The following is a 12149-nucleotide window of genomic DNA, read 5'->3' as shown; positions in this document are numbered from 1 at the left end:
CTGAAGCTCCGGGTTGTCGGGGTGTCGTTGCAGCACTTCGGGATCGTCTCGTAGGCAGCTTGTAGCAGATAGTTCACTTGGAAGAAGATATTTGAAGCTGCTGGTCGAGACCCCTTATAAAGGGGGTTCAAGGCGCCTTATACTGTTCACCAAGGCGCCTTGAACGAGCCGAGTCACCCGCGTGGATCAACACTGACCTGGTCGAACTCTATCTGCCTTCAGCCTATCCAAGGCGCCTTCAACCTCGGTTCAAGGCGCCTTGAACTCCATCCAAGGCGCCTCCAGTCAGTTGCGTTGGCCTCGAGGCGCCTCAAGCTCCATGGAGGCGCCTCGCTCATCCGAGGTCTTTTTGTACTTTGGTCCCTGCAAGATATGTTAATCCCAAAAATACCTGCAGACAAAGTTAGCACAAAACAATGATATAACTATTGAAATATTTATCTCTTGATTGTCCGAAGTCGACTTGTGTTTCCTACCTGAACCCTAGGTCGACCGACGCCTATCCCTCTACGGGAACGCGTCCTCACCTACTCCACTCGGAGATTTACCTGTTGCCAGTACGATCCTCCGGATCGACTGGACTTTGCACTCGATGCTTCCGGACTTTCTGCTGAACATCCGCTTCACCGGCCAGTTCAGACTTTCACCTGGTTCGCGACACCAGGACTTTCCACCTAGGGTTACCACCCCCTAGGACTTTTGCCTGAAGCCATCGACCTGCCAAGACTTTCCGCATAGGGTTACCACCCCCTATGACCTAGGGTTACCACCCCCTAGGGTTTTACCTTGCCTAACCGCAGTTAGGACTTTCCTGAAACACTCAGCAAAAGCTTTCAGATAACAAAGCACCTTAACTTTGAATCCTTTGCCATTATCAAAACTTAGGTTCGATCGTCGGATACTTCCCGCACCAACAAATAACTCATTCTCATGTACCTCTCATTCAATGAGTCATTACCCTATTTTCATCAATCAAAATATTCCCTTATTCCAAAAGTATTCTTGACCTAAAACTAAAATTTTCTCTCTTAATATCAAATATCAAAATATATTTATTTATTTATTCTTTCATATCACTTCTCTTTCCTTATTCTCTCTCATCGTATTTTCTCTCTTATCATTTTATCACACACTTTCTCTCTCTTTAATATCTTCTATCACATTCTCTTTCCTCTTTTTTTTCCTCATTACACTTTCTCTTTCATTATACTTTCTCTCTCTTCAATCTCTTCCATCGCACTCTTTTCCTTCTTTTTTTCTCATCATACTTTCTCTCTCAATCTCTCCCATCACATTCTCTTTTCTTCTCATCACACTTTCGCACTCATCACACTTTCTCTCTCCTCAATCTCTCTTGTCACACTCCCTCCTTTTTTCCCTCAACACACTTTCTCCCTCATCATACTTTCTCTCTTCTCAATCTCTCCCATCACACTCACTGTTCTTTTTTTTCTCATCATACTTTTTCTCTCACCATACTTTCTCCCTCACATACTTTCTCTCTCATCACACTCTCTCTCCTCATTTTTTTTCATTACATTTTCTCTCCCTTCATACTCTCCTATCGTACTTTCTCTCACATCATATTTTCTCTCATCATGCTCTCTCCTATCACACTCTCTTTTCTTATTTTCTCTTATCACACTTTCTTTCTCTTTTTTTTTTCTCATCACACTTTCTCTTTCATCATATTTTCTCTCTCATCATTCTCTTTTATCATATTTTTATCTCACATTCATATTTCTCTCACATCTAATTTTTTTTCTTATTTTACTTTAAGGGTAAAAAAGGAAATTTTGATGTATCTCGATAGAAAATATGCAACTAACGAAACATTACTTTTAAGAGTGATATTCATGCTCATACCCATTTCCATTCCATAATACAATGATTTTTATTTCAATTCTTATTCCTAGGAAAGAACCAAATACCCTCTTAGGGGCTGCTTGTTTGGGGGGTTTGGAATGAGAATGGAATGAAACATGGTGCTTGGTTTGGGGAAATAATGGTGGATCCCACGGATTCATTCCTTTAAACATAGGAATGTGCCATTACCCATAGGAATGAGTGGTATGTGAATCATTCCCATTTCATTATTATTGACAATCATTCCTATTCTCATTCCGTTTTCCTTATCCGAACCAAACACCCTCTTAGTGTTTCTGACATTATTATTGGATGCTTCATATTAGGTTTAGGGTTAGCACTTCACCTGATGAGCTGGAGGTCCAGATCCAAGTGAAAGCCTGTCCCGGACGACGAGGATGAGGCGGCGGAGCCCGTTACTCATGCAGATCTAAGCAAAGCGTGAATCATAATTTTGCATCTTAATATATACTATGATTACTTGTATAATAATTTTGATCAAGATTATAAATAAAATAATTTTAAAATAACCATGATATAATTTGAACCAAAATTGTTAATTTTTTATTTACATAAGAAAAAAACGTTAATTTATCCTCAACTTATAAAATTTATATCACTTTAATAATTATTATTTTAAAAAAATTAATTGTTTTAAATTCATAATGTCTAAATATTTTACATAGTTTCTCACAGATTTTAATTTTACGATGATAGAATCGTATTACCTTTTAGGGGTGAGTATTAAAATCAAATCTAACCAAATTTAATTAACTGAAATTAAATTAATCACAAATTTTAAACTAATTGAATCTATCAATTTTTTTTTAATAAAAATGAAATAAATAGAACGATAAAAGATGATTAATTTAGTGGAAAATTAAATTAATTACATTTTTTAAAATAATAAGAGATTTAATAAAAATTGAAATCGAATTCTTTTAACAAATGAGATTTATCCATTAAAAGTTTTTATTTTAGTTAATTCAATTTAATTGAATAAAAATTTTAAAATCAGAATTGAACCGAATTTACACATGAGATTTTGTAGTCCGCAATTAGAAGATGAATCATAATAAAAGTTGGTTGACGTCCTCTCAAGACGGTGCGATGGTTAAGACATAGGATATTACCACATGAGATCTTGGGGTCGAAACTCGGCGTGATCGGACATAACCTTCCCCATGTCTTGGTCATTTATACTAATGACTAGTAGCCCGAGTTAGCCATTTGCCACCTAATAAAAGTTGGTTGGTTAATTTGGATGGATTCCACTAGTCTATTCAAATCAATCAATAAATATAATAATATATTTTTAGACCGCAAAATGTGATAACCCGTATTAGTTAAAAAAACTAATTTTTAAGAAAAAAAATTGGAATACTAAATTAATCGAATCAAATTTTTATATTCATCGATTTTATCTGTTTATTCGATTTAACTATTTTTTTTCTTTTAAAATATATATATATATATATTTTAGAATTTATATAACTCCATAAAATAAATAAAAAAAAATATAAATAGGAGTGTTTAAGCGGTTGCTATACCAATTTAGGTGAATTTAGAAGAATTTGAAAAATCAGATAAGTCATATTTAGTATTTTAGGGTTTCGGCATCATTATTAAATCCTTCGTCTATGATTTAGGGTTAGCACTTTACCCTGCAATGAGCCGTAGGTCCAGATCCAAGCGAAAGCCCGTCCCGGACGACGAGGAGCAGCCGTCGCAGCCCATCACCCTCTTCAGCAGCGACGACGAGGCTAACGCAGATCTAAGCATTGCCATCGTCGAGAAAGCGCGACAGCGGCAGGCGAAGCGGAACAAGCCCGTTGATGCCCCCTTCCCTGCCCCAGTACCCGCCTCCCCGCCGGTAATAGTTCTGGATATTTCTTCCGCGTCGCCATCTTCCGGTGAGGCGGAATTTATGTCTGGTCGGGACACTGGATCTTCTGTTGGAGGTCTTCTGTCGCCTGTGGATGGAAAGAGCATGACTAGGAAGAAGAAGTCGAAGAAGAAGCAACAACAGGTTGAAGAGGATAAAGAAAAGGAATTGGTATGTTTTATGCTTCAATGGCTCCTTTTTCATGTTGTTTATCTATATTTCTGGCTCGGCTTCGTTAAAATATTTCGAATAAAAAGAGAATGCTCTTTCCAAATCAGAAACTGTAATTTCTTGTTTGGATTTGAGTAAAAAACGGACAGGAAGAACTTCGTTTTCTTATGTTTGCCATTAGATAGAAATAAATTTAACCTTATATTCAATAGTTATGTCTTAATTTCATCTATTTTAAAAATTATGCTCAATAGATACGAATTTAAACTTCTGTTCTATGACATTTTTATGTCTTTGGATTGCTGTATAGTGTTGAATAGTCAAAATCCAAACATCTGCAGTGTCATTAGAAATATAAAAAACATTTTGAGCCTCCTTAGAGTCTCATTCATGTACTTTATATCAAATAGAACAAAATAACAAATTATGAAAATGGGTTAGAGTACATGAGAACTCCTATTCTTTTCCATTTTTTCTTCTCAAAATTTAGCAATCATATAAAAATAGACTCCACATGAATACCTCTCTATTTTGCTAACATTTTAGGCAGGGTTTTATTGGTCAATCTATGATGGCGGATCCCAATGATTATCATTAATTCTCAACATGTATCTATGATTTTTGATGGGATTGTAAAATCCAAGTTTTAAAAACACTATGAATATGATTTCAATTCTATATTTTTACGGTTCCAAAGAAGGTAAGATTTTACTAGGATATACTCATTTCTAGATGTCTTAGATTTGTGACATCAATTTTATTTTATAGGATGCCTTCTGATTGGAATTCTTTTGAGCTGCAGGTGGGTGTTATAGTTTCTGAAGAGAAACCATCAATAAGGGACGAAGAAGTGATCAATGAGGCAAACACATCTGACAATTTAGTTTTTAGGAAGCTGCTAGTAAGCCAAATTATTTTTCTTCAATTTTATTCTTTTTTTTTTTGTGAGATGAGAAGTCTAGATCTTGATTCTTTGGTGGTTTTGATAAGCGTGGGCCAAGATATTTTGATCCTGAGGAGAACAAATGGGTGACTCCCACTTGCTTCAATTGTGGCGAGGAGGGACATGTAGCTGCAGATTGCATGTTGGAAAGGCGGAGGAAACCTTGCTTTTTTTGTGGTCTTTTTGATCATAATTCAAAGCAGTGTTCGCAGGTAATGATCAGATTATTGTAATTGTGCCCAAATAAATTATAATTTACATAGAAATATTCTTTTGTCTTCTTATATGAATCATAGTGTCTGCCTAGAACTTGTTTTAGGCAAGAAAGATTCTTATTTGTTCATTATTACAAAGTTCTTTATATAACAAGTTCAATAGTTTAAAGCTTTGTGCACTGGTACTTTTTGTTGCTCATGAATGAACAAATTTGAATTATGTTTTTTCTACTGTTGCAATCCATCAAAATTTTAGTTATTTAGGAATTGACATGATGATATAAGCTCTAAGCTGTCACATTCTTCATGCGTGGGTTGATGAATAAAACAATTTTTATGCTATATATTCATGAGTAATAAAATAAGAGTGTAGTCATTATTAAGCCTTAGTACATTTACTGATGTTTGGAATAAGAAATGAAGAAGGGAAAACTATATTAAATTTCACGATAGCATATGACCTTATATTAGCTAATACATTTTTTAAGAAAAGAAAAGAACACTTAGTCACATTAAAAAATGAGAATAATAAATCGTAAATTGACTTTCTTATGGTTAGGAAAAAGGATAGATCTGTAAAGATTGCAATCTCGTAGAAAGCTTAACTATCCAATATATGTTAGTAGTGTTGGGTATACGTCTCGAGCATAGTATCAATAGAAAGAAAATATATACGAATTCTAAAATTAAGTGGTGGAAGTTAAAGGATGGGAAAGAAAATATATACGACTTCTAAAGAAGGTAGGAGTACAAGTATTAGGTGAAATATATGGTGACTCTAATATGACATGGGATAAGATTATATCAAAGTTGAAAATAACAGCTAAAAGTGTATTCGGTGAGTCAAAGGTACATGCACCACTAAGTAAGAAATTTTGGTGGTAGAATGAGAAAGTATAAGAGAAAGTAAAAGAAAAACAGATAACTTATTAGGAATTATATATTTGTTGGAAGGAGGAAAACTTAAAAATATATACAATAGCTAAGAAAGTAGTGAATGAAGCAAAGAATGAAACTTTTGAACGATTATATCAAAAATTAGACATAAAAGAAGAGGAAAAAGACATTTATAGAATAATTAAAGTGAGAGATAGGAAGATAAGAGTTTTTATTCAAATAAAATGTATTAAAGATGAATGTAATAGGGTATTAGTAAACGAGGGAGAAATAAAAAAGCGGTGAAAGAGGTATTTTCATCAATTTTTTAATGAAGGTTTAGGTGACCAACTTAATTTAGGTAATTTAAGTAAGTCAAATGAGTATAGAAATTTAAATTTTTATCATGCAATTCAAACTTCAGAAGTAGAACAAACTTTAAATAGGATGCACAATGGAAAAGCTGTTGAGACTAGATGATATTCTGATAGAGGTATGGAAGTGTCTAGGGAAATAATGTACTAAATGACTTACAAAATTATTTAACATGATATTGAAAATGAAAAAAATGTCTGATTAATGGAGTATAAGTACTCTAGTTCTCTTATATAAGAATAATAACTTTATATAAGAATAAGTGAGACATAAAAAATTGTGCAAACTATAGGGGTATTAAACTAATGAGTCATACTATGAAATTTTGGGAAAAAGTAATAAAAAAAAATTAAGGAATGAGACCACGACGATCAAAAATCAATTTAAGTTCATGCTTGGAAGATTGACAATAGAAGTTATACATCTACTAATTGAAAAATATCGGGAGCAAAAAAAAGATCTACACATGGTATTCATTGACTAAAAAAAACTTATGATAGAGTCGAAATTATATGAAGAATTCTAGAAAAGAGAGGTGCTAGCATAATATATATTGAATTAATTAAAGATATGTACAAGGATGTAACGACCAGAGTAAAGACTTTAGGCGGGATAACTTGAGCATTTCCTGTAAAGATAGAGTTACATTAAGGATCATCTTTAAGTCATTTTTTATTCTAATTATGGATGAACTCACTACACACATTCAAGACATAGTACTGTGGTGCATGTTGTTTGCAGATTGTTTTGATAGATGAAATACATAAGAAGTAAATACTAAATTAGAATTTTGGAGGGAAACACTAGAAGGGCAAGGTTTTAGACTTAGTTGAATAAAGACAGAATATATGGAATTTAAGTTTAGCAATATTAGACGTAATGAAACAATTATTAAGATAGCAGATGATGAGTTGCCCGAAGCCTAAAGTTTCAAATATTTAGGATCATTTTTATAAAACAATTAACGGATTGAGAGAGATGTCTTGGAGTATCCACAATAGGGGATATTTGGAGAGAATATTTCTCCGAATATCCCCCCTCTCAAATATCCCCCACTGCTGGGGAATATTTGAAAGGTATTAGAAATTATCATTCTCTTTTGTGGCATGCAATCGGGCCCACCTTTTGGTGGGCAAAGGTAAGTTTTTTCTTTTTTAAATTCAATCACTTTGGAGAGAATATTTCTCCAAATATCCCCCTCTCATTCCCCTCTCAAATATCTCCCATTGCTGGGGGATATTTGAAAGGCATTTGGAAATCACCGTGTACAAATTTGTGTCAGTGATTTTCTCTTTTGTGGCATGCAATCAGGTCCACCTTTTGGTGGGTAAAGGTAAGTTTTTTTTTTTAAATTCAACCACTTTGCAATCAATCAATGTTTTGGAAAAATAAAAAAATAAACATTGCTTTTATTTTATTTTTTATTTTTTGAAAAATTCAATCAATGTTTTTTGAAAAATTCAATCAATGTCTTCTATTGCTTCTTTTTTAATAAAATATTAATATTAAAATAATTATATTAAATAATTATTATATTATATTAAATAAAATATAAAAATATTTATAGATAAATAATAGATGAAATATATTAAATTAAAAAATTGAAAAATATAATTAATTTTATTAAATAGAAAATTTGATATAAATTAATAAAATGATTATGGGACCCATAAATATTTAGTTAGTAAGATATTTGATTGTGAAATTGAGGATATTTGAATGGAATATTTAATGGGTGGGACCCATAAATATTTAATTGGTGAAATATTTGATTGTGAGATTTGAGATATTTGAAGAGTGAGATATTTGAAGAGTGAAGTCGAAGTGGGGACAACAAATATTTGGGAAAAATATCCTCTCTTATTGTGGATGCTCTTACATAAAATACAAGTAAGATGATTGAAATGAAGGAGAGCGTCGGGTGTTTTATGTGATCTTAAAATACCTCTATAATTTAAAAGAAAGTTCTACAAAATTGCAGTTAGACCTGCTATGTTATATGAAGCTAAATGTTGGGTTATGACTCGAGTACATGAGCATAAGCTGAGAATTGCAGAGATGAGGATGTTAAGGTGGATGTGTAGACATACAAGGATGGACAAAATAATAAATGAGAGTATTAGAGAGAGTCGAAGTTGCATCTATTGATGGAAAACTCTGAGAAACACGTTTAAGATAGTACAATCATGTACTTAGACGACCAATAAATGTTCAAGTTAGGTGATGTGAAAACAAACACACATATCAAGTGAGGAAGAGGAATATCAAAAAAGACTTGGTTAGCAACAATAAACAAAATAAAATTTATTTAAGTATAGATGATCATATATTAGGAGATAGAGCTTAATAATGTAAAAGGATCCATATAACCGACCTCATTTTGTGGGATAAGGCTTGATTGTTATTGTTGTAATTTGTTATTTAGATACTTGAGGGTTGCTTTCATGTGAATACAAACTAGTAAAGGTCTTGGCTTCCTTGTGTGCTTAAGATATTATAGTAGTGCTGTTATAGGTACATTCTTATGTTTGTTACAGGTCATATATTAGTTTCTATTTTCTTTTTCTGCTAGAATTCTGTGAACACACACCTAGTTGGTGAACTTTTTAAATCTTTCACGGAGAAATATAATCTATGTTGCAAGTATCCTGAACCTAAGAATTCATTGAGCAATGATCATGCATTTGAGTTTGTAAATCTGATCAATTTTGTTTAATGTATACATATGAGCTTGAGAATTGTGGAAGTTAAAAATCAGCAAAACAATTATAGCGTTGTATGTCAAATGCTTTTAAGGTCTTTTAACCTATACCTTAATGCAGAGGATTTATGCAGACTAAACCAAGATGGTAATGCCATCTTACTAAACCAAGGTTTTAATATCATACTGTTTTGGTTGGTTGGATTTAATGCCATCCTGATCTGTCTTCTTTTTCCTTCTCATCTTCTACTACTTATTTCTCTTCTTGATTGGTGCCAATGCGCACAACCTCATATCAACATTCAGCATCCTTGCAAATAACAATACCTGTCTCATTTTGGCCGGACACCAAAATGTCAACATGGGATGAGACTTTAAAGATTGGTGTAAACAATCTCAGTATTTTACATCTTAGGAACAACTATTGGATCTTAAGACTTAATTGCATATAGCATTCTAGTGTAAGATACAACTCCACAACATTCATTTTGCCTGTCTATTTAAATTAAAGCCATTGGGATACTTGCAAATTTCTCCAATCAATCTTTATAGTTGTAGAGTCATTCGGTTTTTCCTTTTAATGAGCATCCAAATTGTCTCTTTTCATTTATTGGCATTTGCAACATGGTCTACCTTCGCAATCCTTTTGTCTACTCAAGCAAGGATGTTACAGTTAATCATTTGACCATAATTTTTTCTTTGATTATTTTGGCACAGCAGTATGGCTATTAAAATAAATCTATAATTTTAGTCAATGGGATTGTTAGAAATAATAGGAATATTAATCTTAATCTCATTCCCATATTCTAAAAATTAGGCTTATAGGTTACGTATGGGTTGTGATTTTCTTTGGTAATAATTTGATATGGGATCTCTTAGTGAATTGAAGTTCTGCAATTTAAGTGTATTCCTTAAATTGAAGTTATTAATGGTCTTGCATATTTTTATCTTTAGCATGTGTAATGTCTGTTTATCCATTGATTCTGCTCGCACATTTTTTGATCTAAGACTGCCATTTTGTTGATTGATATATGCAGGGCCAAGATTGTTATATTTGCAAAAGAAGAGGTCATCTTGCTAAAGTCTGCCCAGACAAGAATAAAAAGATTGCTCAGGCATCTGAAATATGTTTACGATGTGGAGGGACCACACATACTATATCATCATGTAGAAATGATTATTCACCTGATGATCTGAAGGTTAATAATGCTTCTCCACTTTCTTATTCTACTCTTGTTTTCCAGCATGCATCATACCACGGCAGAGAATGAAGCTAATATTTTCATGCTATAGATTATTTTATTAGTTGTTTTAGCCATTATTTGATGCAAGAAGATATTGAACATATTACAAGAGAAAGGAAAAAATCCCCATCATGAAGGCTTTAAAAATATTTTGTTATTAAATATGTAACAAGGCCTGAGCTTGTAATTTCTTAGTGATTAAGTTTCCTTAGCTCTGAAATTTCTCGGTCTTCAAGTTTGTTTAGCCCTAAGTAAATTTTGGCTACTGAGGTTGGGACTTATATTGATCGTTTGGGATCATGAATGATAGAATTTAAATTTTAGTATGGTGTAATACTCAACCTGTTCTGAATGTGATTGCTTGGGGAATCCTAGTTGTGGTTGATTATTTAAATATTTATAGTGATACAACCTTGTATATAACTCAATAAGGGATGAAATTCAATAGTCTCTAAATAGTTAAGAAAAGCACGGCTTAATGATAATGATGACTTTTACATTGTCTCTTTTTTTTATATATCAGGAGATACAATGTTATGTTTGCAAAAAGTATGGTCATCTTTGCTGCGCTAACTTAATGGATACTAGTCCAAGAGAAGTCTTTTGTTACAACTGTGCCCAAACTGGTCACACTGGCTTGGTAAGCCCAAACATTTAATAATGTAGTTGTAACAATTGAGTGTGATAAGATTTTCCTTGGAAATTCATTTAGGGGTGTGCAAAATCACGAGGATATGGAACGACGGATGCATCACCGCCTACATGTTATATTTGTAATCAAGAAGGACATTTTGCTCGGGGCTGTACGAAGAAGACTAAGGTTCAAGAAACTTTTGACCTACTTTTTAGTTGTGTGTGTAAACCCTCATTGTTTGTAATTTTTTCAAAACTTTTTATTCAATCTGCTAAATAGCTGGGCGAGTCATCAACCCCTCGGACATCAGATAAGGATAAAAGGTGGTTCAGGGGCTCTAAATCTGTACCACACGACTTTGGCAAAAGGCCTAAAAGGGATTGGGTGTATGAAGAAAGATGGAGGACGCCCACAAAGACTAAGATAAAGGGCGGTTGGATCGTCGATGATCCAGGCGATCTTCCTAGAAGGAGATTCGGTCCAACCAAATATGCATCTCCCAGGACAACTGTGAAAAGGGTAAGGAAAAATTATTTATCAGGCTTTGGTGGGCATTCTTCGGGTTCCCATGGTTGGAAGGAATGGTTGTAAACTGGAACTCAAGGACATATGATCGAGAGTTCGCAGCATTAAAAGATCGGCAATTTTCAATTTGACACCTGAGGGCGTTGTGGCCGTTGTTTACGTCACATGTACGCCTTCAGTGCTGCACTGCGATCGGTTGTAACATGCTATTCAATGATGTGGGCATGCACCCAGAAGATGTTCCTAATTCCTTGTTTCCTCTAATGTCACAAAGTTATGACCAGTGAATTATCCAAAACTTACTTGAAGCTTGTTTGAAACTTCCTGAGTGAAGCTGTAGACCTCTCACAAATCTGGTATCTCTTTCAAAATATTTATAGTTTGTAGAATATTGATTGTTTATGGGGAAAGGCCGTCTATTTACATCCAATTGCACCTAACATTATCTTGTATTTGTAAGAATACAATGCTTAATAAGCTGCTATAAGTAAAATAATATCAAATTTGCAAAGAGAATGCAGATTACACGTTTCCACTGCATTGGGTTGAGTGTTGAGTAAACTCTCATGATATATTCTATTTCAAAGAGCGAGAATCATCCTTCTGAACCGCTTTTGAACCGTTAAAGTGACGGTTTCACCCACCAGCAAGCTTAAAGAAGAGAGAGAGAGAGAGTAAAAAGAAGAGAGTAAAAGGGTGCGGCAACAGCAAGCC

General features: G+C 33.7%; 1 protein-coding gene across 1 annotated transcript; it reads left to right on the top strand.

Annotated features, from left to right (window-relative positions):
* Positions 1–3473: 3473 nt before the first annotated feature.
* LOC121996070 (protein air1-like) lies at positions 3474–11768 on the top strand. The gene is made up of 7 exons (XM_042549882.1): positions 3474–3922; positions 4725–4823; positions 4913–5077; positions 10070–10231; positions 10800–10916; positions 10989–11096; positions 11190–11768. Exons 1-7 carry the CDS (start codon positions 3536–3538, stop codon positions 11499–11501), a joined length of 1350 nt encoding a protein of 449 aa, XP_042405816.1. The 5' UTR covers positions 3474–3535; the 3' UTR covers positions 11502–11768.
* Positions 11769–12149: the final 381 nt, after the last annotated feature.

The sequence above is a fragment of the Zingiber officinale genome, chromosome 6A (genome assembly GCF_018446385.1).
Source record: "Zingiber officinale cultivar Zhangliang chromosome 6A, Zo_v1.1, whole genome shotgun sequence".
In the NCBI taxonomy this organism is placed as follows: Eukaryota; Viridiplantae; Streptophyta; class Magnoliopsida; order Zingiberales; family Zingiberaceae; genus Zingiber; species Zingiber officinale.
The sequence above is the reverse complement of the archived record's forward strand: the minus strand, read 5'-3'. Positions and strand labels throughout refer to the sequence as shown.